General features: G+C 42.6%; 1 protein-coding gene across 2 annotated transcripts in view; it reads right to left on the bottom strand.

Moving 5' to 3' along the window:
* ITGA6 (integrin subunit alpha 6) overlaps window positions 1-23632 on the bottom strand; it is a 135535-nt gene that overhangs the window by 16887 nt on the left and 95016 nt on the right. For both annotated transcript variants that reach the window (XM_029605795.1, XM_029605796.1), the window contains exons 11-20: window positions 22303-22364; window positions 20369-20529; window positions 12062-12199; window positions 11113-11228; window positions 10777-10966; window positions 10257-10340; window positions 10073-10152; window positions 9859-9936; window positions 8065-8167; window positions 744-917 (exon numbers count right to left, since the gene is read on the bottom strand). In XM_029605795.1, coding sequence (XP_029461655.1) covers window positions 744-917; window positions 8065-8167; window positions 9859-9936; window positions 10073-10152; window positions 10257-10340; window positions 10777-10966; window positions 11113-11228; window positions 12062-12199; window positions 20369-20529; window positions 22303-22364 — 1186 coding nt within the window. The remainder of the gene's footprint in view (window positions 1-743; window positions 918-8064; window positions 8168-9858; window positions 9937-10072; window positions 10153-10256; window positions 10341-10776; window positions 10967-11112; window positions 11229-12061; window positions 12200-20368; window positions 20530-22302; window positions 22365-23632) is intronic.

Below are 23632 nucleotides of genomic sequence, written 5' to 3'. Positions count from 1 at the left end.
GCTCCTTACCTTTCTGCTGTCTGCGCCATCTTCACGGAGTCGGCCCCGGTGACGCCCCGACTCCTCCTCTTCCAGGGCCGACTCCACCCTGATGTCCCCTTCGCAGGCGTGCGCTGCAATTTCTAGCTATCGCACGCTTCTGCTGGTAGCAGAAGCGTGCGATAGCCTTAGAAAATAAGGCCCTAAGAGTGGTCAGGGAATTGTAATTTTGGTTTGAATCAGTGCAAAATTACAATTACCTGACAACTTTAGTTTTGACCCTTGTACCCTCCTGCTGACTTTCACTCAGAGGAAGGGAAATGTGTTTTGGTCTCAATTCCAATTTTTGTACTTCCAATTTGTTCAATGATTAAAAAAAAACAAACCAAAAATACCAACAAACAAAACCAAAAAACCCAAAACACACACACACACACACACACACACACACACACACACTTGTTAAAAATGCAACAACATTGGTTTGATTTATATCAACTTCTAATATATTTTCCAATGTCTAAGTATTTGTCATTCAAAATAACAGTCCCATGCAAACAAAAAATAGAAGAGGGAGGGACAAATTAACTTCCCTCTCCTCTCAAGCTGTTCCCCCCTTCCATTCCAAGACTCCCCCCTCCACCCCTACTCTTCTTGCCAGCACTGCTCTCTTTCAGACGAGTCATGCTGCGCCAGCAGTATTCTTGTGGGGCCACAAGACGTCAGCTAGTACCCACGGATTGGCACAACACACCATATCTTACCCGTAGTTGCAGTCGGTTGAGTTCAATTGAAGGCTGACAGGCTACTTTATCCAATCCCTTGGAGTCTATTTTCATCAAGTAAAGCAGCCATTTTCCATTGCTAATCTCTTTAGGCCACTGAATATCCAAGGAAGCAGTGCCAAGTGCTTTCAGTGGCCTGCCCAGATTATTAACCTATAAAATCCAAGAAAAAATGCAGGGGTTTGAATATGCTACAAAATTTAAAAAAAAAAAATTGGGGGGGAAAACTGAGCAGATCTGAATTAGACTGCACTTTCTGAAATAGTAATTGGGTTTAGCAATATAGTACAAACACTTCAACAAGTAAAGAGAAACAGATAAATGTTTCTGAATTCAGTGTATTTTCTAATACCTTTCCTACAGTGCAATATCAGTCAAAATCAATTTAAACGCTAGTTCTGTGTGTTCGTACTACCACTGCTTTATTTATTTATTTATTTATTTATTTATTATTTTTATTATACCGAGTTTCATGATAAGAATCACATCAACCCGGTTTACAATTAACATGTGTGTGGAGGCAGGGAGTAACAGTGATAAACATTTCCCAATTCAACATTAAATATAGTGTGAAACTTAAAAAATATTAAAACAATAATTAGGACGTGAGAAAGTTACAAAAAACAGGGAATAATAACTAGGACCAGAAAGGGGGAGGGAATTAAAAAAGAGAATATTTACATTTCAGCCAACTGTTTCCAAATTAATAAATATGTATAATGTTATAAGCAAAAGATGTGTTGATGGGATGAAGTGTGGAGAATTTAATCCAGTTCTGGGAAAGCTTTTTTAGCTAAAAAATTAGCTCTGTAAAGTATTTTTTTAGCTAAAAAATACTTTACAGAGCCAAATGAGACTAGCAAAAGAATGAAACTGGTTCTTGAAAACTATTTTAGAAACTCTACAGTGTCGATTCTCCATTCTGGCAGTTTTTAAAACCATTTCAGAATGTATTGAACTGGTTTAAAAGCTCTATCTAGGATGATCAGAAGTGAAGGAATTTCCTACTATCCTGTGCAGCTAATTATGCAGAAACGTATTGTGTCCTGAAGTATTGCACCTCTGTCAGTGACTAGCTAATTTTCTTAACTTTCCAAACAGAAAAATGTGTGTTCTGCACGATAATGCAATCTTCCAGTTTCATCAGTATGCAGTGCTGCACAGCGCAGATTAACTCACACTAATAAAACTATGAAACCAAGGAGCCGATGCAAATCAGTGCACTCACACTAATAAAACTATGAAACCAAGGAGTCGATGCAAATCAGTGCACTCAGCCGAGCGCACTGTATAACCCACAGTTGGATGCAGGTTGTATAGGCGCTAATTAATCCCCTTATGCAAGCAGGCGTTAATAGCCGAGCCCTCTTAAAACTAGTACAGAAAAGCAGAAAAAACTGCTTTTCTATACTGCCTCCTACTTAATATCATTGCGATATTAAGTAGGAGGAAAAACAAAACTAAATAAAGTAAAAAAAAAAAAAAAAGTAAAAAACCCCAAACCACCGGCAGTTGGGTGAAGGAAACGGACGCTCAACTGACAAACGTCCATTTCCTAAATCCCCAGACTGTGCGGCATTTAGGAAAACAGACGCCAATAAACTCTGCGTCGGTTTTCCTAACCGCTGGACGGCTGACACCGATCGGGTTCTCATTAGCAAGGAGGCACTAGGGGCACCCAAGCAACCCTAGTGCCTCCTTGCTAATGTGACTCCCTAATTTAAATATTGCATGGCGCCCCCCAAGGGGGGTCGTGTTAAGAAAGCGGGCGCTGAGTGTTCAGCGCCCGCTCTCTGTGCATATTTATTGCATCGGCCCCCAAGTGCTAAAGAAACAGGCGAGACTCCATACAAAGATGGAATTGCAGTTTGGATTGGGAAATGTATTTACCACTTATTTTGGGTCAAAGATTATTCTACATTTCCAGCCATGTTCCTGGAGTACTACTTGATCCCACTTCTGCACCAATAGTGTTCAACCCTTTCTCGGTTATAATATACCAAGTGTCAGACATATTCTTTCCTATAGGCAAATCTTGTTTTTTCTGCAACTGAGAGTATGGATCTGTCAGATTAGAAAGTATTTGTTGACTCAGGATAAAAAGAGTGGGCAATAAGAAGGTCCATAATCAGTGGGAGGGTGAGCGGTAAGATGATCTAGGAAATGTTTTACGGATATTCACCGGCACTTAGTTGCTGCTGAACACAGCCACCTAAAGGGACTCAGGTAACCAGGACAATGGATTTCTCCAACCTGGTCAAATCTGAATATTTGTGCTCCCCAAATATGTTTTAACCACGCCTCCAGAAGACCCACCCTGTCTTTATCTGGGTAAAATTCATCCACTGGGTGGGATGGGAAAATTTTAAAAAACTCAGGGTCTGTCACGGTAACTCAAACCCTTTGGAATAGCAAGCTCCAGTTATTTCTCCATGTAGAAGTCCATCTGGTTTTCATGCAGTCAATAGAGCCGTGCACTTTTCCATCCAATCCCTTACATGGTACAAAATGCCAAGTTTTGGGATCTTTCATGGACGAAAATGCAAGCAAGGGCTTCCAATCCCAGCAGAGGCCTATCTACCGAATGCCACCTCTGTGGGCGAAGGAGGAGGTGGACGACGACTGATGAAAGAGGACCGGGCGGATAAAATGTAAAAGTCAGTAACAGAACCAACCAATGACTACTGCAGACTCAGAATTAAAGCAATGGGCTCGGGTTCGCTGGATACCTATTAGCTACAAATCATAGGCAGAAAGATCATAGTTTTTTTTCCTGGCCTATTCATGTAAGCTCTATTCTTATGGGTTTTTGTAATTTTTTTGGGGGGGGATGGGGTGTGGGGTGGGGTAGTGGTTTATTGTAGAGATGTGAATCGGAACCGGAATCGGTTCAGATTCCGGTTCCGATTCACATGTGGGGGTTTTTTCATCAGGCCCGATTGCAGTTTTGTTTATCGGCTGCGCCCAAGCCGATAAACAAAAAACCCACCCATACCCTTTAAAACTAATTCCTTTGCTTCCCCCACCCTCCCGACCCCCCCCCCAAAAACATTTTACAGGTACCTGGTGGTCCAGTGGGGGTCCCGGGAGTGATCTCCTGCTCTCGGGCCGTCGGCTGCCACTAATAAAAATGGCGCCGATGGCCTTTGCCCTTACCATGTGACAGGGTATCCATGCCATTGGCTGGCCCCTGTCACATGGAGAGAGCACTGGATGGCCGGCGCCATCTTTAAAAATGGCACGGGTCGGGGAGGGTTTAGGGGTTATTTTTGTGTGCCTTTTTCCCGCCCTCCCCCAAAATGATAAGAGAACCCCCACGATCAATATCGTGGGGTTTTCCTATCGTTTCGGGGAGCCCCCGATTTCTGACGATTTTGAAAATATCGACGATATTTTCAATCGTCCGAAGCCCGATTCACATCCCTAGTTTATTGCCCTTTACTTCCTTGATGAATTGAGTCCAGTATAATTGAAAAACCCTGACCCTGGTGCAAGGGGGACAGAAGTTAAAATGGTACCTGTGCCCCCTTTCTTATGTGAACTTCAAGTGGGAAATCCCACACAGGGGAAGGGGAAGCAAGACAGGCAGTCACACCCGCCTATGTTGGTTTAACATATGGCACATTAAATGGGCAAGAACGTGAAAGCAGGAATAGTCAGGAAATCCAAATTAATTCAGAGATGTTTGCTTGTGGGTAGGGGGGTTGACAGACAAAAACAAAAAAACAAATAGTAAGTAGAATTACATAACTAGGATGCACAGAAAAAAATGTAAAAATTAAATAAAAAGGGGGGGGGGGGGGGTAAGGAGTCAGCTTCTAAAATTCTTTAATCTGTAAACACTCTTAAAAAAAACTTCTGGCTTTCCTGATCACATTCATGGACTATTTTCAGACCCAACTGAAAGTTTACATTTGCTATAATTATTTTAGAATAGTTTGCTTTATGTTGTTAAATGTATGCAAGGCTGTGTGTAGACTATTGGCTATTTATTTATATTCTGCTTTTCAGGCTACTGCATACAAAGATCTCCATTGCCCCAGTATAATGGGGGGTTTTTTTTTAGGGGGTTTTGTGTCAGGGAAAAGGAACCAGTGTCCGCTTCATCTAAAGTAGGTGCCCTGTGCACAGAGCTGCTCAAAGAAAGCCAAAGCTATTCTAAACTTAGCCTCCTACATAGCACTGCCTCTGAGGAGCTGGATTGGTCCTCAGGGGATTTAAAAGCAGTGGCTGGGGCAGCAGAGGGGCATTCCCAGCATTTAGACAGCGTGGAAGCCAAAAGAAAAAAGTGTGGGATCCCAGAGAAGACTCGTGAGGTCCTGCTTTGATGTTATGCTGTGCTACTACGTTTAGAAGTCTTATGCATTGTCAGTAACCAGAAGTTTGTCTTAAGTCATGCTGTGAACTAGGGATGTGAATCGTGTGGCTGGGGGGGGGGGGGGGGGGGGATCTGATCGTTACGAGATGTGAATTGGAACGATTCCAATTCACATCACTCATTTTTTTTTTAGTGAGGCCCGCGCCGATAAAAAAACCCCACCCTGACCTTTTAAAATTACCCCCTTAGCCTCCCCAACTCTCCTGCCCCCCCAAACCTTTTTACACATACCTGGTGGTCCAGGGGGGCCGTGGGGAGCGATCTCCCGATCCCACGCTCCCAGCTGCGCTAAAGAAAAATGGCGCCGATGGCCCTTTGCCCTTACCATGTGACAGGGCAAAGGTAGCGCCGGCGCCATTTTGAATATTGGCAATACGGCCCACCTACAGGAGATCGCTCCTGGACCCCCGCTGGACCCCCAGGGACTTTTGGCCAGCTTGGGGGAGCCTCCTGACCCCCACAAGACTTGCCAAAAGTCCAGCGGGGGTCCAGGAGCGACCTCCTGCACTCCGGCCGTATTGCCAGTATTCAAAATGGCGCCGGCGCTACCTTTGCCCTGTCACATGGTAAGGGCAAAGGGCCATCGGCGCCATTTTTTTTTAGCACAGCTGATAGCGTGGGAACGGGAGATCACTCCCCGCAGCCCCCCTGGACCACCAGGTATATGTAAAATGTTTTGGGGGGGGGGAGGCTAAGGGGGTAATTTTAAAGGGTCGGGTGGGGTTTTTTTTTTTTTTTTTTTTATCGGCACATCGGCGCCATTTATATTAGTGGCAGCCAAAATGGCGCCGATGGCCCAAGAGCGGGAGATCGCGCCGCGACCCCCCCCCTACTGGACCACCAGGTAATTTAAAACATTTTGGGGGGGTTCGGGAGGGTAGGGGATTTGTTTTAAAGGGTCGGGGTGGGTTTAGGGGTTGTTTTGGTGTGCCGGTTTTTCCGCCCTCCCCCGATTTACGATTTTTCACGATAAATCGGGGGAATTTCTATTGTATCGCAACTCTAAAGATTTTTGATGATTTAAAAAATATCTGATGATTTTTTTAAATTGTCAAAAAACGATTCACATCCCTACTGTGAACTACTGCAAGAGGATTTACTGTGTAAAGACCTGAGCTGGAATTTAACCTTGCCCAACTTGTGAGTTACTGCTATGTTTGCCTGCAGGACGAGTCAGGAAATGTTTCTAATAAAACCAGCATTCAGAATTAATTCCTGTGTTAGTGTGCTGCAGAGGTTTTCAGCCTGACATTTTAGCATTTAGACTTTTCTTCTGTCAATAAGATGATCCTTCAGAAAGACCCAATTTGAGTTAATAGAGAGCAACTCCCTTAATGAGTTAGAGGGGGAGAGGGAATCTTTACATAGAGTTAATATGAGGTTTCTATTCCCGGTCATTTAAGACTGTTTAGATCTTTTTTTAAATTCTTCTTTGGGGGATGAGTTTAAAAACAACTAAAAATTAGATAAGGACAGTTGAGTCCTATTGCTGTATACTTTGGTACAAATATGTTGTTTATCTTGACAAAGCTGGATATCAATAGGGAGCCCAACTTTCAAACCTATCCATGGTACAGCTTTGCACATGTAAGTGGGCAAATTGAGATTAATGCTCCTATTTTATAAACTGGGCAGTGAGAGCTGCACAATTTATAAAATACCATTACATTTCTGTTCCAAAAGAAAGTGAGTAGGTTTCAGTATGCACATACGGTATATTTCCAATGCAATAAAGCACATGTTTTCTTTACCCATTTTATAAACATAGGTGCATATATTTTATGCGTTGAACACAAGTAGTTGGATCGGTGTAAAACACCGATCCAACTACTTGTGTTCATTGCTGACAGCCATCGTGGATCGATTACCGGTTTGTTTTCTTGGAACATATATTTTATGCGTGAAATAATTGTGACACTGTGCTAATAAACCCCCAGAATTAAATGGGAAGGTGGGTACTTTATAAAGTATGTGCAGATCCCAATCTGAAAATGCTCACTTGCACAAGTCCTTGTGATCACCAGGTCACCCAGCCTAGACCCTCTAGCACTTTACCCACAGCCCCTACTGATTCACCCAGACTCCCCACCAAAAGCCGCAGACAGCAGATGAGTCTAATTTGATTTGTGCGAGTCCATTAGCAGGTGTAAAAAGGTTTGCCAATGTACACACATCTCACGCTAACAAAATAGCAACTACCGCGTGTTCTGAACCCCACGTCGAAACAACTCCAGACCACACTTTTTCCTTTTCCAGTAAGATATATGTGTGTACTCTCATGGTTTATAAGATAGCATAGACGAGCATATATGCTAATTACACATGTGTATGCCATTTTTACACTCAGAATCTCTTTGAGAATTCACTCCAAAATTAACTAATTAAAAAATAAAACAAGATAGATATCTTTCAGTCAGTATACGCCTGTGTTCGGACGAGTTGAAGACTGGTGATGAAAACCCCAATGGCCTGTTCCCATATCAAAAATCATTTTTAAAGGGACTTCTGCAGGTGAAGTAGTGTTTTACACACAGATGTGGCTCTTTAGGAAAGAGAGACAGATATGAGCATACAATTATGCGCACAGGGGAGAGGCGTTTTAGTGGGTGGAGTCTGGACAACATAGGGATTTATGCATGTATTTTATGTGAAGGGTAGCGCCAAATAGCAAATGCAATTGTGTGCGTAATTCAGCCAGGATAATTATCAAAGCAAACTTAATGCATGTAAGTTGGCTTGGAAGACTGGTGTAGCTGGGCGCTTAACAGCCTGCACATTTATGCAGCCTGTTATAAAAATTACTCCCACTGGTGTAACCGCATAGCAAAATGTGTAAAATACAAAGAAGAGCTCATTAGAACAAACTGACATTTAAAAGAAAAAAAGCCAGAGCGGCTCTTTATATAACCCCCATGGACTCACTTTGAACTCATACTCAATTAAACTTCCAACATCCTCTTCAGTCTTCATGGCACTCTCGCCAAGGACAGTTCCACCAAAGTACACTTGCGAAGGCTTGGCAATTCTATTCCAATTTAACAAAATAAAAATGAGCAACAGTTTCAAAATCTTACATCAAATCAATTACATTCCAAGGTAAAAATGCTTACCCAAATGTTTAATTAAATGCAGAGACCAGTAGGTCTCATCATTAAGAGATGAGCTCCCAAATTTAGACTCCTAAGGGCCTGATTTTGAAAAGCATATTCAAAAGCTTAAAACTGGGTTTTACATATGCAAATACACTTTACCCACATAAAGGAGCTTTTGAAAATTGCTACAATGTATGCCATTGACTTGTCCATAGGATTCACTCAAATGAGTGCACTTTACTCAAGTAAATGGCTTTTGAAAATTGCTACAGTAGTATGTTACATTTACCTGCATAACTCCTTTGAAAATGTACATACATTTAGGATCCTAAATTTAGGCCTGTTATTCATTGCCTAGATTTAGGCACCTAAATTAGCTGTCTAGTTCTGAAAATCCAAGCTAAGCTCCTAACTTTGTTCCCTGCCCTTACTCTGCCCTTGTAGCTACTCACTTTTTGTGACCTACATTTAGGCCCTAATGAGACTAGGATCCTATATTTAGGCACCCAGCCCTAGTACATTTTCCAAAGAAGCAATTTAGGAGCTTAACTCCAAAACATAGGTGTCTAAACCTTTTGAAAATTGGTCCTCAGATGTATATTTTTGGTGGTCTGTCTTCAAAAAGATTTACATGCATAAACCCTGGTTTATGCGTGCATATTGGCCCTGGGGGTAGTCTTGGAAAAAGTACACAGAAAACATGATTTTATGCCTACTTTTCCACTGGTTAGCAAGAGGCATTCCAAGCAGTGGAGTCCAGGCAGATCTGGGGCAGGTAGAATATACCAGATATATATCCTTGTACCTACAGCGGTACCCATGGATTTTTAAAGCAGATATTTTGTAATATTTTGATAGGCTTTTTTCTTTTCTCTGAGAGTTTTGTGTGTATAGTTCAGTCTTATACATCTGATCGCTTAAGAACATAAGAAATTGCCATGCTGGGTCAGATCAAGGGTCCATCAAGCCCAGGATCCTGTTTCCAACAGAGGCCAAACCAGGCCACAAGAACCTGGCAATTACCCAAACACTAAGAAGATCCCATGCTACTGATGCAATTAATAGCAGTGGCTATTAGCTAAGTAAACTTGATTAATAGCAGGAGAAGTCCATTAACTGCAAGAACTTATCCAAACCGTTTTTGAACCCAGCTACACTAACCACATCCTCTGGCAACAAATTCCAGAGCTTAATTGTGTGTTGAGTGAAAAAGAATTTTCTCCAATTAGTCTTAAATGTGCTACTTGCTAATTTCATGGAGTGCCCCCTAGTCCTTCTATTATCCGAAAGTGTAAATAAACGATTCACATTTACCAGTTCAAGACCTCTCATGATCTTAAAGACCTTTATCATATCCCCCCTCAGCCGTCTCTTCTCCAAGCTGAACAGCCCTAACCTCTTCAGCCTTTCCTCATAGGAGACCTGTTGTGCTATTTTTTTATTTGAAGATTTTTTTTTTTGATTGCTAATCTTGTTCCCTTTAAAACTTTTCACAATAGATTCATTTTATTGTTTATAATTAAGGAGAGTTGTTTTGTTAGGACTGTTGGATTTCATTTTTCATATTTTGAGGTGTTCAATTAGTAATAATTGAATAAAAAGTAAATAAAAAAAAAATAATCACCCTGAAACAGACAGAAGCAGTTCAACCACTACTTGAGCATTTGCCTCAATTAAACCCAAGTTCGACTGGCTGCTGGTTCTGAAAAAGGGATAGAAAAAAAAAAAAAAGTCAGCCAACTTCTTTACAGCATGGAATTTTCAAACCTGCAGAAGAGCAGTAACATCCATTCACACAGACAGTACATGGAAACATTTGTAAATGAAAAATCCCTTACGTCTGCAATTCTAGATGAATGTCCAGGTCAGTAGTGTCAACCGAAATCTCACTAGTACTTAAAATCAGATAAAATGTAACCTACAAAAACCAGAAGAATAAAAGCACATAAAATAAACTTTGCTTTTCATGACAACTGTACCTTCAGTTTTATAAAGGTATATATAAAGGGAATTCTAACGTACATTGGAATTTCTCTTGAAGGGATTTCCTAGTTCACATTCTGCTCGAGAACCATTCTGGTTGGCAGCACACATTAACTGCTTTTCCTGATAGAACAGAAAAATAAAATAAAAACAGATCATAAACATTCGTAAAGACAGGGGCTTATGCAGTCTAGAAATCTCATGGATCTCTTCGGAAATACTTATTGGGTTCAATCAAAAAAGGTGCCAGAAGCTGTAAAAGAATCTAGAGCAGGGGTGGGCAAGTCCGGTCCTCGAGGGCTGGAAACCAGTCGGGTTTTCAGGATATCCTTAATGAATATGCATGAGAGAGACCTGCATACACACTGCCTCAGTTGTATGCAAATCTATTTCATGCATATTCATTAGGGGTATCCTGAAAACCCGACTGGTTTGCGGCCCTCGAGGACCGGAATTGCCACCCCTGATCTAGAGGAATATGGCTATTAGAACTGGGCACTAAAATATTCTGTTTGAGAGGAGAAATTCCAAGGGGAAAAAGAATGATTTAATCACTTACCGGATAACCTTTCAGTTCTCTGTATGTGGAATAAAGCAAAGTATCTGGGAAATCTGCAATTAGCTTAGCTTCATGAGCATCATCTCCATCCTTTTTGGGGTTCAGTGGATCTGATGGATTGTTTGTGATTGTAATTTCTAGAGCGAGATCCTTCTGATCTTTCAGGACAAGAACTGGAGTGCCCTGCTCTCTATAAAAGAGAAACATTAAAAGCTTGATTTATAAAAAAAAAAAAAAAAAAAAAAAAAGGTACTGAATATCTTACTAGAGAAATTAAGCAGGAAACCAAGAGCAAAGAATAGTTCTACTGAAAACATAATATAAAATGTTACTTACATTTGTAAATAGGAGAATTTTTCACGATCATTGTCTCTTGTACAGAATTTGTACTCAAGTTTTAGGTTACTGTTACAGATGTTATCATCTCCACATCCTTCCTTTAAAAACTGCATCTAGATACAGAGAAAAAAAATGTAGCTAATATTAGCTAACTAATCACAGCCTGGAGAGAAAAGGACATTATATGCCATCTTCCCTGACCATTTTCCAACACTTCCTTGTCCAAGCCCTCCCTTTCACTTCAAATTCTTTATCTGGGGTATCCCAAATAAAGCATAGATTATGCAGACTCAAATTATACACCCTATGAAGGAAAAACATATTTAGTTTTTCGCTGGGATCCAAAATCTCATTCTGCTAGGGCACATCTGCCCACTTCCTGAAAAGGAATAGATTAGACCTCTGAACCTATTTCAGAATCTGTTCCTGCCTTACCTAGATTGTAGCTGCTGCCTTAGCCACGCATTATAATCACATTTTTTGGACAGATGGTTCAAAGTCTCTGATGGCACTTTAAGATATTCACCTCTAGGTCAACAGTTCAAATCCAACCTCAGTCCATAACTACTGAAAGTTACCATCTGAAAGTGTATGTGACATGAACAACTCATGTTTCATTCTAACACTCTGCTGATAGCAAGCATCTTTTCTATATAAAATAAAAATCCTTAGGAACATATTTCTTGTGTAAAGCACATTCACTCCTAATTGCCTGAAATATAAATAGAAACATGAAACGTTACGCCTGATAAAAAGAGAAGGAAACATTTCTTAATGGCAAAATTGAATTGGCATTTGAACCCCATTTCCTTCTCTCTCCCCTCCCACTCCCGCACTTGTTTGCTGCATAACCTATGCAGTGAACTACTGCAAATAGTGGAATTTGTTGCATAATATATTGCTGTTTTTATCATAGAGTAGCAGTGAAAAAAAAAAACAACCCTACCTCAGAGCTAACTGTGCTTGGTTCATTTGCATTTAGAATAGGAAGGAGTTCTCCCACTTGTCTCTTGGTTCGACTGGAGTCTTTGATCTTCACTCCCACTGTTATAGGAATGGGGCGCAGTTTATCTTTGATATTGTCCTTTAAAAAATAAATAGCATATGGTGCATTCAGAACAGTATCTTGTTTTCTCTTTGAAACAGCATTACATTTCCTCCTCAGTTTAAACTACAGATAAAGCTACAATACTTGACTATAAAGCTTTATATATTATGAAACTGGTAAAACAAATACTGGAGGAAAAAAATCTTAATTACATGAATTTTCTTCAATTTAATAATCCATGGATTACAATTACATGAACACTATGAGGTAGATTTTAAAAGTCTTGTGCGCACAAAAACTGCCACATACGTGTGTAAACTATGCGAATTTGAAATAGTCGGGAAGGGCATGGGTGTTCCAGAGGCGGGGCCAGCACTGACGCACATAACTGGAGAAATAACTTACCTGATAATTTCATTTTCCTTAGTGTAGACAGATGGGTTATGCTCCCCTGCCAGCAGATGTAGATGGAGTAAGGCTGCGAAGCTGACATCACAGAATATATACCCCTGCCGTGACCTCAGCCCTCCAATGTTCTCTTCAAAAGCCACTGTGGACATACTAGTGAAAGGACTTGATTAAAAATAGATAACAGCAACTGTACTCAACCAACCATAAACACTGAACTCCAGTAAGAATATAGGTACCCTAATCTAGGAACTGGATGTATTCGAGGCCCACGCCATGGAAGAATCCGTGGCCAAGTTCTTGGACTCAGTGTCTCGCCCTCAGCTGCCCATCTGTCTATACTAAGGAAAACAAAATTATCAGGTAAGTAACATTTCCTAGTGTGTAGCCAGATAGACTCAGGAGCAATGGAATGTACAAAAGATACTCCCTATTGGGGCAGGAGGCTGTGTGCGGTCCAGTCAACACCTGTGCAAAAGCGGCGTCCTCTTGGGCCTGTTATGCCCAGGCAATAAAACCTGCAGAAGGTGTGCAAGGAGGACCATGTTGCCACTCATCAATGGGAGACTACAGTCTAACTTCCAACTATGAGACCGCCTGAGCCCTAGTGGAATGAGCTCTAACCTAAGACTGTAATGGCTTTTCAGCCTCCACATAGGCTTCCGTGACCACCTCCTTAATCCAGCAAGCTATGGTAGCCTGCAAAGTTGGTTCGCCCTGCTTCCTTCCTCCGTGAAGGACAGTCGGTCTGACTTTCGGGCCGTGTCTGAGACTTCCAAATACTGCACTAGAAGTCTCTTGACATCCAAATGACAGAGGAGACGATATTCCACCATGTTCTTGAGTTTATCTAGGGATGGCAATGAAATGGACTGATTGACATGAAACTCTGATACTACCTTGGGCAAGAAGGATGGAACAGTACATAGCTGTAACACTCCTGGAGTCATCTGGAGGAACGGCTCCTGGCACGACAATGCCTGCTATATGCAAACCGCCATGCATATAGCCACCAGGAGCACTGTTTTCAAAGTCAATAAATGCAAAGAAAAACCGCGCAGCAGTCGAAAGGAAGGACCTGCCAAAAAAATCTAGTAGTAAACTACGATTCCACAAGGGAACTGGCAACCGTAAGGGAGGTCGAAGGTGCTGGTGCTTCACGCCCTTCAGAAATCGGATCACATCAGGATGAATTGACAGGGAGGCCACATTCACCTCACCCCTGAAACAGGAGAGAGCTGCTACCTGCACCTTCAAGGAGTTAAGGGCCAAACCTTTATTCAAGCTGTCCTGCAAAAATTCCAGAATAAGTGGGATTTTGACTGTCCAAGGCCTCAAATACTCTCCAGACCTGCACATACACTAAGGACATGGAGAATTTACAAGTACAGAAAAAGGGGACACTTACTGCTGCAGAATAACCATGCCTCATCAGCTGAGACCTCTCAAGGGCCAGACCGTAAGACAGAATTGAGTTGGATCCTCATGATGGACCGGTCCCTGCTGCACAGGCCCCTGTGTGGTGGGAGGCGCAGGGGGTTCTCCACCAGTAATTTCCACATATCCGCATACCTTGGATACTTAGGCCAATCTGGAGCTACTTGTAGGATTAGTCCCCTGTGGTGTTTGATTCTGCGAATCACCCTGCCCAACAAGGAGCCAGAGAGGGAAAGTGTACTGCAACTCATCTTCCGGCCAGATCTGGACGAGAGCATTGATTCCCAGGGAACCCGGAGCTCTTCTGTGACTGAAGAATTGAGGAACCTTTGTAATGTGAGATGCAGCTAGCAGGTCAATTGATGGGAGGCCCCAGTGATCTACTATCAGTTGAAATGTTTTAGTCGACATCTCCCACTCTCCTGAATCTAGATTCTCCCCGCTTAGAAAGTCTGCTCTGATGTTGTCTTTTTCTGTGATGTGGGAAGCTGAGATCTGTAGATGTACTTCCGCCCACTCCATAAGGAGGTCTATCTCCTGTGACACCTGCTATGTCTTGGTTCCTTCCTGGTGGTTGATGTAGGCTACTGTTTCACATAGTGCTTGACCATAGAGTCTGTGGCTGACCTGTAAACACGCCAATCTGACTGCCTGGGCTTCCAGGTGATTGCCATTCCAGAGGGCCTTTTCTTCCTTTCAATGTCCCTGAGTCATCAGCTCCTGACAGTGAGCTCCCCTGCCCCAGAGAATCACATTGGTTGTGAGAACCAGCCAGTTCGGGAAGGACAGGGACACACCCCTGCTCAGATAGAAACATAGAAATGATGGCAGAAAAGGACCAAATGGTCCATCCAGTTTGCCAGACTGTCAAAGTCAGGGCGCTTGTTGGTTGCTATTTGAGTCCAATTCCCCATTAGCTCTTGCCATTGAAGCAGAGAGTAATGTTGGAGTTGCATCAACAGCATAAAGGCTTATTAGTTTTCCCAGACTGTGCATTTCAATGTCCTTGTTGGTTGCAGTCTGAATCTAATTCTCCTTTTCCTCTTTTTCCCCTGCCATTGAAGCAGAGAGCAATGATGAAGTTGCATCAACAGCATGAAGGCTTATTGGTTAAGGGTAGTTACCCTCATGCACTCTTTTCTTCATGCCCTTTCTCTAGCCTTAAGGGATCCACAGTGTTTATCCCAAAACCCTTTGAAATCTTTTACGGTTTTTGTCTTCACCACCTCCTCTGGAAGGGCATTCCAGGCATCGACCACCTTCTGTGAAGAAATATTTCCTGACATTGGTTCTGAGTCGTCCTCCATGGAGTTTCATTTCATGACCCAAGTTCTTCTGAGTTCTTTCCAACAGAAAAGCTTTGTTGATTGTGCATCACTAAAACCTTTCAGGTAAGTGAAGGTCTGTATCATATCTCCCTTGCACTTCCTCTCCTCGAGGGTATACATGTTTAGGTCCTTCAACCTCTCCTCATAAGTAATTTGATGGAAACTGACCACCATTTTGGTCGGCCTTCTCTCGATTGCCTCCATCCTGTCTGTTCCTTTTGAGATACGGTCTCCAGAACTGAACACAGTACTCCAGGTGAGGCCTCACCAAGGATCTGTACAAGGGGGATTATTACCTCCTTTTTCTTACTGGTTATTCCTCTCTCAATGCAGCCTAGCATTCTTCTGGCTTTTACTATCGTCTTGTCACATTGCTTCGTTGTCTTCAGTTCACTAGACACTATCACCCCAAGGTCTCTCTCTTGTTCTGTACACAAGAGCCCTTCACGCCCCCCCCCCCCCCCCATCATATACAGCTCTTTTGGATTACCACACCCCAGATGCAGGACTCTGCACTTCTTGACATTGAATCCCAGCTGCCCTATCTGTTGCGACTGGTCTTCGACGGCTTCGCCCCACTTACCTCTCACTACTTGCGGCTCCTCCTGCTCACCTCGGACTACTGGCTGCTGCGGCATCTGTTTGCTGTCCTCTCCGGTGTCCCTGGACCAGCTTTGGTGCTGCCTCCCGCCATGCTCCTCCAAGGTACCATAGGGCATGCGTGCGCACGCTGCCTTCATCTTTAATTCCACGTTGGCACAAACCTCAGTGGCGTCCCCCTGATATGACATCACGCTGTCCGGATATTTAAGCCTACAGTATATACTAGCTCATCGAGTTAGCAATGGAAACCTTATGGATGGGATTCGCTCTCCGTACCGAAGCTGCTCTGCCACTCCAGTGCTATCTGGAACTCTTACACCCTTTGGGGTTACTAACGGGGTACCTGCTCCTCAAGTGCCTCTTCTGCTTCTTTCAGGTGCTATCAGGAAACCGGTACTCACTCCTCAAGGGCCCATGTTCCCTGAGCCGCTGCCTGCATCTTCAAACCCTTCTACTTGGAAGTCTTCACTAACAGTTTCCATCTATTCCACAGTACTGCTTCACTGGAACCAGGTACTCGCTCCTCGAGGACCTGCCCTCTGTTCCGGTGCCAGACCTCTCGTCTAGTGGAATCTCTGTTACTGCTACATGAGTACAATACAACTGAGTCTCTCTGCTCTAAGGGATCAGGTACTCACTCCTCGAAGGCCTGCTCTCCCTGTCTCGGAGCTTCTCCTAATTCTACTTGGGACTCTGAATGCTTATCATGTACTAATAACTCTCGGTCTCTTTCCACTACAGCACAGCCTAGCAGAGGATTCGCTGTTCCAGCGTTCTGTGAGAGACCTGTCCAGCCGGGCTCAACATCTACTACTCACTACTGCCACCTCTGCTGGTTTCCAAAACTGTTTAATAAAAGATTCAAATCTGTGTTTGTGTGTCCAGAGTCTAGCCTGACACTGTGGTCCCTCACAGGACTGCCCCCCGTGGGCGTGGTCAGCTGCCACAGTGTCCAAGGATCCAACCAAACATCAATAACCATAACAATATCTTTGACCACCATTCAAGTTTCCTTAAATCATGTCTCTATTCCTTCCATGTCCACTCTGTTGCACATCAAGCACTCTTCCCTGATCCAATTCTCCAGTCACCCAATCAACAAAAAAAAAATAAATCAGATTTGTCTGATAGGACCTTCCCCTGGTGAATCCATGCTACCTTGGATCAAGATAGTTCACTATCCTTTCTTTCAGCAGAGTCTCCATTAATTTTTCCACCACTGAGGTGAGGCTAACCTGCCTGTAGTTTCCAGCCTCCTCTCTGCTCCCATTCTTGTGAAGCGGGACCACCACTGCTCTTCTCCAATCACTCAGCACCATTCCCGTTTTCAAGGATCTATTGAACAGGTCACACAGAGGACCAACTAGCACATCTCTGAGCTCCCTCAATATCCTGGCATGAACCTCAGACCCCATGGCTTTGTCCACTTTTAGTTTTACTAGTTCTTCCCTTACATTCTCTTCTGTAAATGGAGTTTTGTCTACTCCATCCCCTTCTACAGTCTTGTTAACTAGCGACGAACCTTCTCCCGGGTCTTCTTTAGTGGACACCGAACTGAAGTATTTGTTTAATATTTCTGCCATTTCTTCGTCTCTCTCCAAACTTTGATCCTGGTCACCTTTCAATTTCTCTATTCCACTTTGGACCTTTCTCTGATGTATCTGAAGAATGTTTTGTCATCTTGCTTTACCTCTTTGGCAATCCTTTCTGCCAGACGTTTTGCTTTCTTGATTACTTTCTTCATCTCCCTAAGTTTTACTAGGTAGTCTTCCCTGTGTTCCTCTTTTTGGGATCCTTTATAATTCTTGAATGCTGCTTTTTTTGCTTTTATTATGTCAGCCACCTCCTTTGAGAACCAGATCGGTTTCTTATTTCCCTTACTTTTGTTTACTTTTCTAACATGTGGATTTGTTGCTTTTGAAACTGCTCCCTTTAGTTTGGTCCACTGTTCCACCTCTCCCATTTTCTCTGTCCTCTAGTTCTACCTCCAGGTATGTCACCATTTTAACAAAGTCTATATTTTTGAAAGTCAAAACTCGGGTCTTTGTGTGACTTTTCCGTATCCTATTTGCGATGTCAAACCATACATGCGTAAATGGTCAGCTTTTAGAATCCGCTTGGCACACGCTGGTCTGACTTGTGCGCATATCTCTTGGTTTTGATTCACACCAGACTTACAAAATTCACCTTTATTTTTCTACAGGACTCCTTGGCATATATTGAAAGAGAGCATACAAAAAATGTGATACTGCATGCAAAAATGCGTGGCTTAGTATAATATAGGAGGTAATTTTTAAAGAAGTTATGCACAGAAATGTAATATACTATAGCAGCAATTTTCAAAAGCTCACTTATGCGCTTTAGGGTAGATTTCAAGAGGGTTTTGCGTGCGCCCATAAATGTGCATATCTTGCCTTGCAGAAAAATATACACTATTTTATAACCTGAGCATGTAGGTTATAAAATACTCTTTACACATCTTATGCATTCCACTTTGCTAGGCACAGGAGTCTGGTGAACATGGTGTGGGGGGGGCGGGAGGGGAAAGAGAGAGAGACTCTTTCTGAGGCTCAGTCTGATGCTCTATATATGGACTATTGCAAGGGGGCACTTTGATTTGAGTTTTTGGGAGGTGGGTTGGGATTAGGGGGGGTGATGCTAAAGAAACATTCAGAGGTATCCATTGTAAAATGGACATCATTAAAGAATGTATGACTTTATAAGTGATGAAAAGGAGTTGATTTATACAATGCAGCTAGCAGAGACAAATCAATTCCTCTTTTTAGAATTTTCATCATTCATAAGATCAAAAATGTAATGACGACAATTTTAAAATGGATACCTCTGAATGTGTCTGCAACCCCAGCCCCCTAACCCCAACCCACCTCCTGAAAACTCACCCCGTCTCAAAGTGCCCCCTTACAATGGTCCATATAAAGAGTATCAGACAGAGTCCATTGAAGAGTCTTTCTTGCTCTCTCTCTCTCTGATGTTCACTGGACTCCTGTGCCTAATGAAGAGCTGTAGCAAAGTGGCACACGTAACATACATGCACTGGCTGAGGAAAATTTGGAGTTCTGTCTGGAATGCCCATGCTCTGCCCTTTTTTCTGGGCGTGCATACGTGAATGCATGCGCGCCATTCCCGGCCGTGCAGCTCCCACGCGGCCCACTTGCACGTATGTGGCCATTCTTGCGAAGATGCTGGGCTTGTGCGCGCCAAGCGGATTATAAAAGCCACCCAGATACGTGTGCACCCCCCGCAGCGTACACATCTTTAACGTTTTCAAAAAGAGGTGGGGCATGGGCTTTTGGGGACATAAACCTAAGATGTGTGCGTAAATACTGATGCGATCCGGCATGGATTGAGGACCCCTTCCTCATAACTTTACTTCTGCTATGGATGCCGTGGAAGTTAAAATTTAAAAGATACTAGGAAGATCTGTGGGGTTTTAAGGGCCAGGGCTAACTGGAGGGAGTGAAGGTTATCAAATCAGGGCAGGTTGGAGGTCCTCCCTTATCTCAGTGAACTGGAGCTGGACTAGTAAAACTGGGAATGGTGTCGGCGAGTGCCCCTTTTAAAATCCCCTGATTTATTCGGTAACAGCGGCATTTGCACGCACATGAGCATGCTGCTTAAAATTTGGTGCACATGTGCACACGGCCAGGCTATTTTGTAACATGGGCGCATATGTTATAAAATGGCTGCGTACCTGGGTGCGGGCCGACGTATGTGCACTGGTTTGAAAATTACTGTCCCTAAGTGCACTTACAAGTGTAAAACCCATATGGGCTAATTTTTAAACCCGTCGCATGCCGAAATGGGGAGATAGGTGCATGGCAGGGCCACGCATATGCCACATGCACCTTCAAATGCTCTTGGGCAGGGTCTGAGCAGGCCAGGACAGCGCCATTAAGGCACCATCCCGTTGCCAAGTGTGCTGGGATCAATGGAGCCGCACAAGTTGCTGTTGCTCCGGACCTTGGGTAAGTAAAAAAAAAAAAAAAATAGGATAGGCAGCGGGGTGATTAGGGGAGGGAAGTGGGAATCCAGCCATTTGCGTTGCTGTACGCAACTTCAAAAATTTCCCCTTCTTTGCGTGCGCGTCGGCATTTGGTGCGCACGTGCACGCGGGTAGTGGATTTTAGCATGCGCGCGTCAATGCGTGCATGTTAGAAAATTGGCACGTCCATGTGCACGCCCTGGGGACCGCGCATGGATGGACTCCTGTGCGCATGTTATAAAATCTACCTTATACTGTATATAGTAATAAAAAGAGGTGCCAGGACATTACATTTCCACTCTTTAAACCTTACAGTTTTTTTTACTTTATGTGGGTGTTATCAAGTGCCACTGCTTTTATGTGGTTACAGTTTCTTCTCTTGAAGTTATAAATAAGAGGCAAGTGCCTATGCATGCAGTCCTTTACCTGCAACTGAAGTTTGACTGTGACGCACTGTTTTTGCTTTTGTCTCCCCAGCCTTAAAGTCCCATTGTAGTGCTGCTCGGACGGACGATCGGTAAACAGAACTCTTGAGGGCAGGTTGAACTCTCGTCGTGCTGAATCTGCTACAAAGCTGTAGGCAATATCTGAAAACAAATAAAAGACAATTTCTGCAGTATTATGGACAAACATGGATTTCTCACCAGGCAGTGCAGAGAGCCAGGCTTAAGGAAATGCCGCCTCCTCCTCCCTCCCATCAGCGCTTTTCTCTAAGTGCGGGCCAAGCTGAGCAGCAGCTTCCTGTCAGACCCAACCCCTTATAGACAGGGGCCAGGCCCAGCCACTTTCAAAGCATGATCGAATTCCTTTGTCTTTAAGGGGGTGGGGTCTGACAGGAGGCTGCCGCTCAGGCTGACAGACAGGGCTGTCTCCCACCCCATGCAGAAAACAGCATCCCCTCCACGCTATCGCGTCCTTGGAGGGGCACCACCCCATGCCTAGTGGCACTGAAAAGGTAAATCTAGTCCCATTTACAGATCTGAATGCAAAAGTTGGAGCATTTTCAAATTTTGCTTGTTGGCATACAAGGCTGCTTTGTTATTCTGTAAATGAACTAAAAAGGCTTAAAGTGTCTTTAAACCAGAAGGGTATTCATAAATTAGACACTCGTCTTGGTAGCAAAGAAATGCGTGGTATGGTCTCCAATGGTTGTTTAGCTAGTACATTTTCTTGTAACTGTAAATTACATTGGTATCCAAATTAGGTAAAAAAGGCATTACACAAATGCAAACTAGGTATATTAAACATTTTCTTCAAAAAGTTACTCCTTTTCCTTACATTAAAATAACCACTGGCAGAACTTTTACTGGACTATTTTGTAAAAATGTATTTACTGAAATTTTTTAGCACAGGACAAACAATAGATAAGATAGATACATCCATAACAAAAGCAGGACAATATGTGTCCATGATGCAGTTAAACATCATATACATTACTGGAACCATAACCATCTGATAATATACAATACTAGCATCCAACCAGAAGCACTGAAGAATTGCCTTCCTAGCAGAAAGATAAGTATTAAAAGTGTGGTTCTTCAAGAGTTTCATATTCTGTAAATCTTCAAAGATACACAAAAGTCGGGGAGCAGAGAGCAAGAGATGTGAACGTTCAACATGCTGGCTTACTGCCAGAAGTGCTCTATCAGGTGACGGCTCCAGAGAACATGGGAGATAAGTAAAATGAACTACATGTTTTAAGAGGATTGCCAACTCTGTATCTTCCACAAACTGAGAGGAGAGAGAGGAAAAAAAAAAAAAGAGAGAGACCCCCTGAAGAATTTTAAACTGCATATCCCTCTATTTTCTTGTTTCTGTGAAACCTAGGAATGTATATCCGGAAGTCAAATCATATCAGGAATAGAGCTCTATCAACTTTTATGTTGTTCTTCCAATAAGAGAACTGCACTTCACAGGGTAGTACGGCGAAGGGTTACTAGTACTGTAGGCCATCCATGACTGAGAAACACATGAGGAAGCTCATCACAAATTTATTTATTTTATTTAGTTGGATTTATAACTGCCTTTTTGAATATGAAATTCACCCACAGCAGTTTATAATATATTAGAGACTCAGCAGATATGCAAAAGGCCATTTGCATCTTTACAAAATTAGATATTATATGATTTTATTTTTTTTTGCACCTTCTCGTAGATAGAAACAATATATTGGCAGAACATGATTTGACTTTTGCAGGATCACCTGAAGAGAAAGAAAATTGCCTCACAATATGTTATGGCAGAATGCTGTAGATACCACTCTTGCCAGGAGTGCAAACCAATGCACTGCCTGAAGCAATTGGTCACAGACTGAAAGATGTTCCTGTTTTCCTTAGAACAAGTTTAATACGTGCACTTACTTATTCCTGGATTGGAGTCTGCAGGCTTGGTTTCATATTCAAAACATGCTTGGACTTCCATACTGTAAATACAACCACAACATTTGAATGCCATCATAATAATTTGGAAAGATTTTATAAATATTTAATGTGGACCACATATTAGCAAAGTTTGATTTTGTTTAGGAACTTGCAGAGGCAGTGAATGGACAAATTACTCTGTGGAACAGGCTTCGATTAGAGAGGACAGAAGACTTTACGGCCTATGTATAGGTGTTCAAGAGCAACAAGGAAAGGGTACTCCTTTAAAAAAAAAAATTTTAATTAGAAATTAGCATCTTTTCAGTACCAGATATGCAAGTGAGTGAGTACATGATGTTAGGCTCTTGTCATCAGTACAGATAACTAGCATGAACCTTTGCAATGCCAGGTCATCAACAAATGTTTACATTTATTCGCTAAGGAAGATTTTCTCCAACCAGGCTACTTGCAGAACACTGGAGGGATTCACCACAGAGCATAGTCAAGCATGTTACAAGTAGTGCTGAACAGACAAATTTAATGCTGTGTTTAAAAAAGGATTGGATAAGTTCTTGGAGGAGAAGTCCATTACCTGCTATTAAGTTCACTTGGAGAATAACCACTGCCATTAGCAATGGTAACATGGAATAGACTTAGTTTTTAGGTACTTGCCAGGTTCTTGTGGCCTGGATTGGCCACTGTTGGAAACAGGATGCTGGGCTTGATGGATCCATGGTCTGACCCAGTATGGCATGTTCTTATGTTCTTATAAAGTAAAGGTCTGAATCATGAGGCATTTTTTCCCACAAACAGAATGGGAGAAAGCCTTAGTAAATTGCACCCTAAGGGCCAGATTTTTAAAAGTTTAAGCGCGTTGGGCCTATTTTAAAAAGGTAAAATAAAAATTTTGGGGGTGTTAGAATAAGGCTAAGGGGAGGAAAGGTTAGGGGAAGGGGAGGGAAGGCAGCATAGCTCGGTGCACCTTTTTAAAATCTACCCTTAAATTTGTTACTTTTTTTTTTTTTTTTATTTAACCTTTGAGTACTTCATTTACAAGAATGAAATATACTGATGAATGGCATTCACAAAATTAACAAGCCACAAAATTCAAATAATTAAATATATCACATTTATTAACTTTTTTTTTTAATTTTATTAACCAGCAGTTTCCTCCCACTCCTTTGTACGTCCAGCTATGAGCTTTCGTTTGCAACTACCGGGGTTTTTTTTTCCCCTATTATATATCCTCCCTGCCCTCTTCCCCCCAACTTACCCAGTATGCTCATTGTGGTGACAGTCCTGGGTCAGGGGCCATGTACCAGGCTCCTTC

Source organism: Rhinatrema bivittatum, chromosome 6 (assembly GCF_901001135.1).
Source record: "Rhinatrema bivittatum chromosome 6, aRhiBiv1.1, whole genome shotgun sequence".
Lineage (NCBI taxonomy): Eukaryota > Metazoa > Chordata > Amphibia > Gymnophiona > Rhinatrematidae > Rhinatrema > Rhinatrema bivittatum.
The sequence above is the reverse complement of the archived record's forward strand: the minus strand, read 5'-3'. Positions and strand labels throughout refer to the sequence as shown.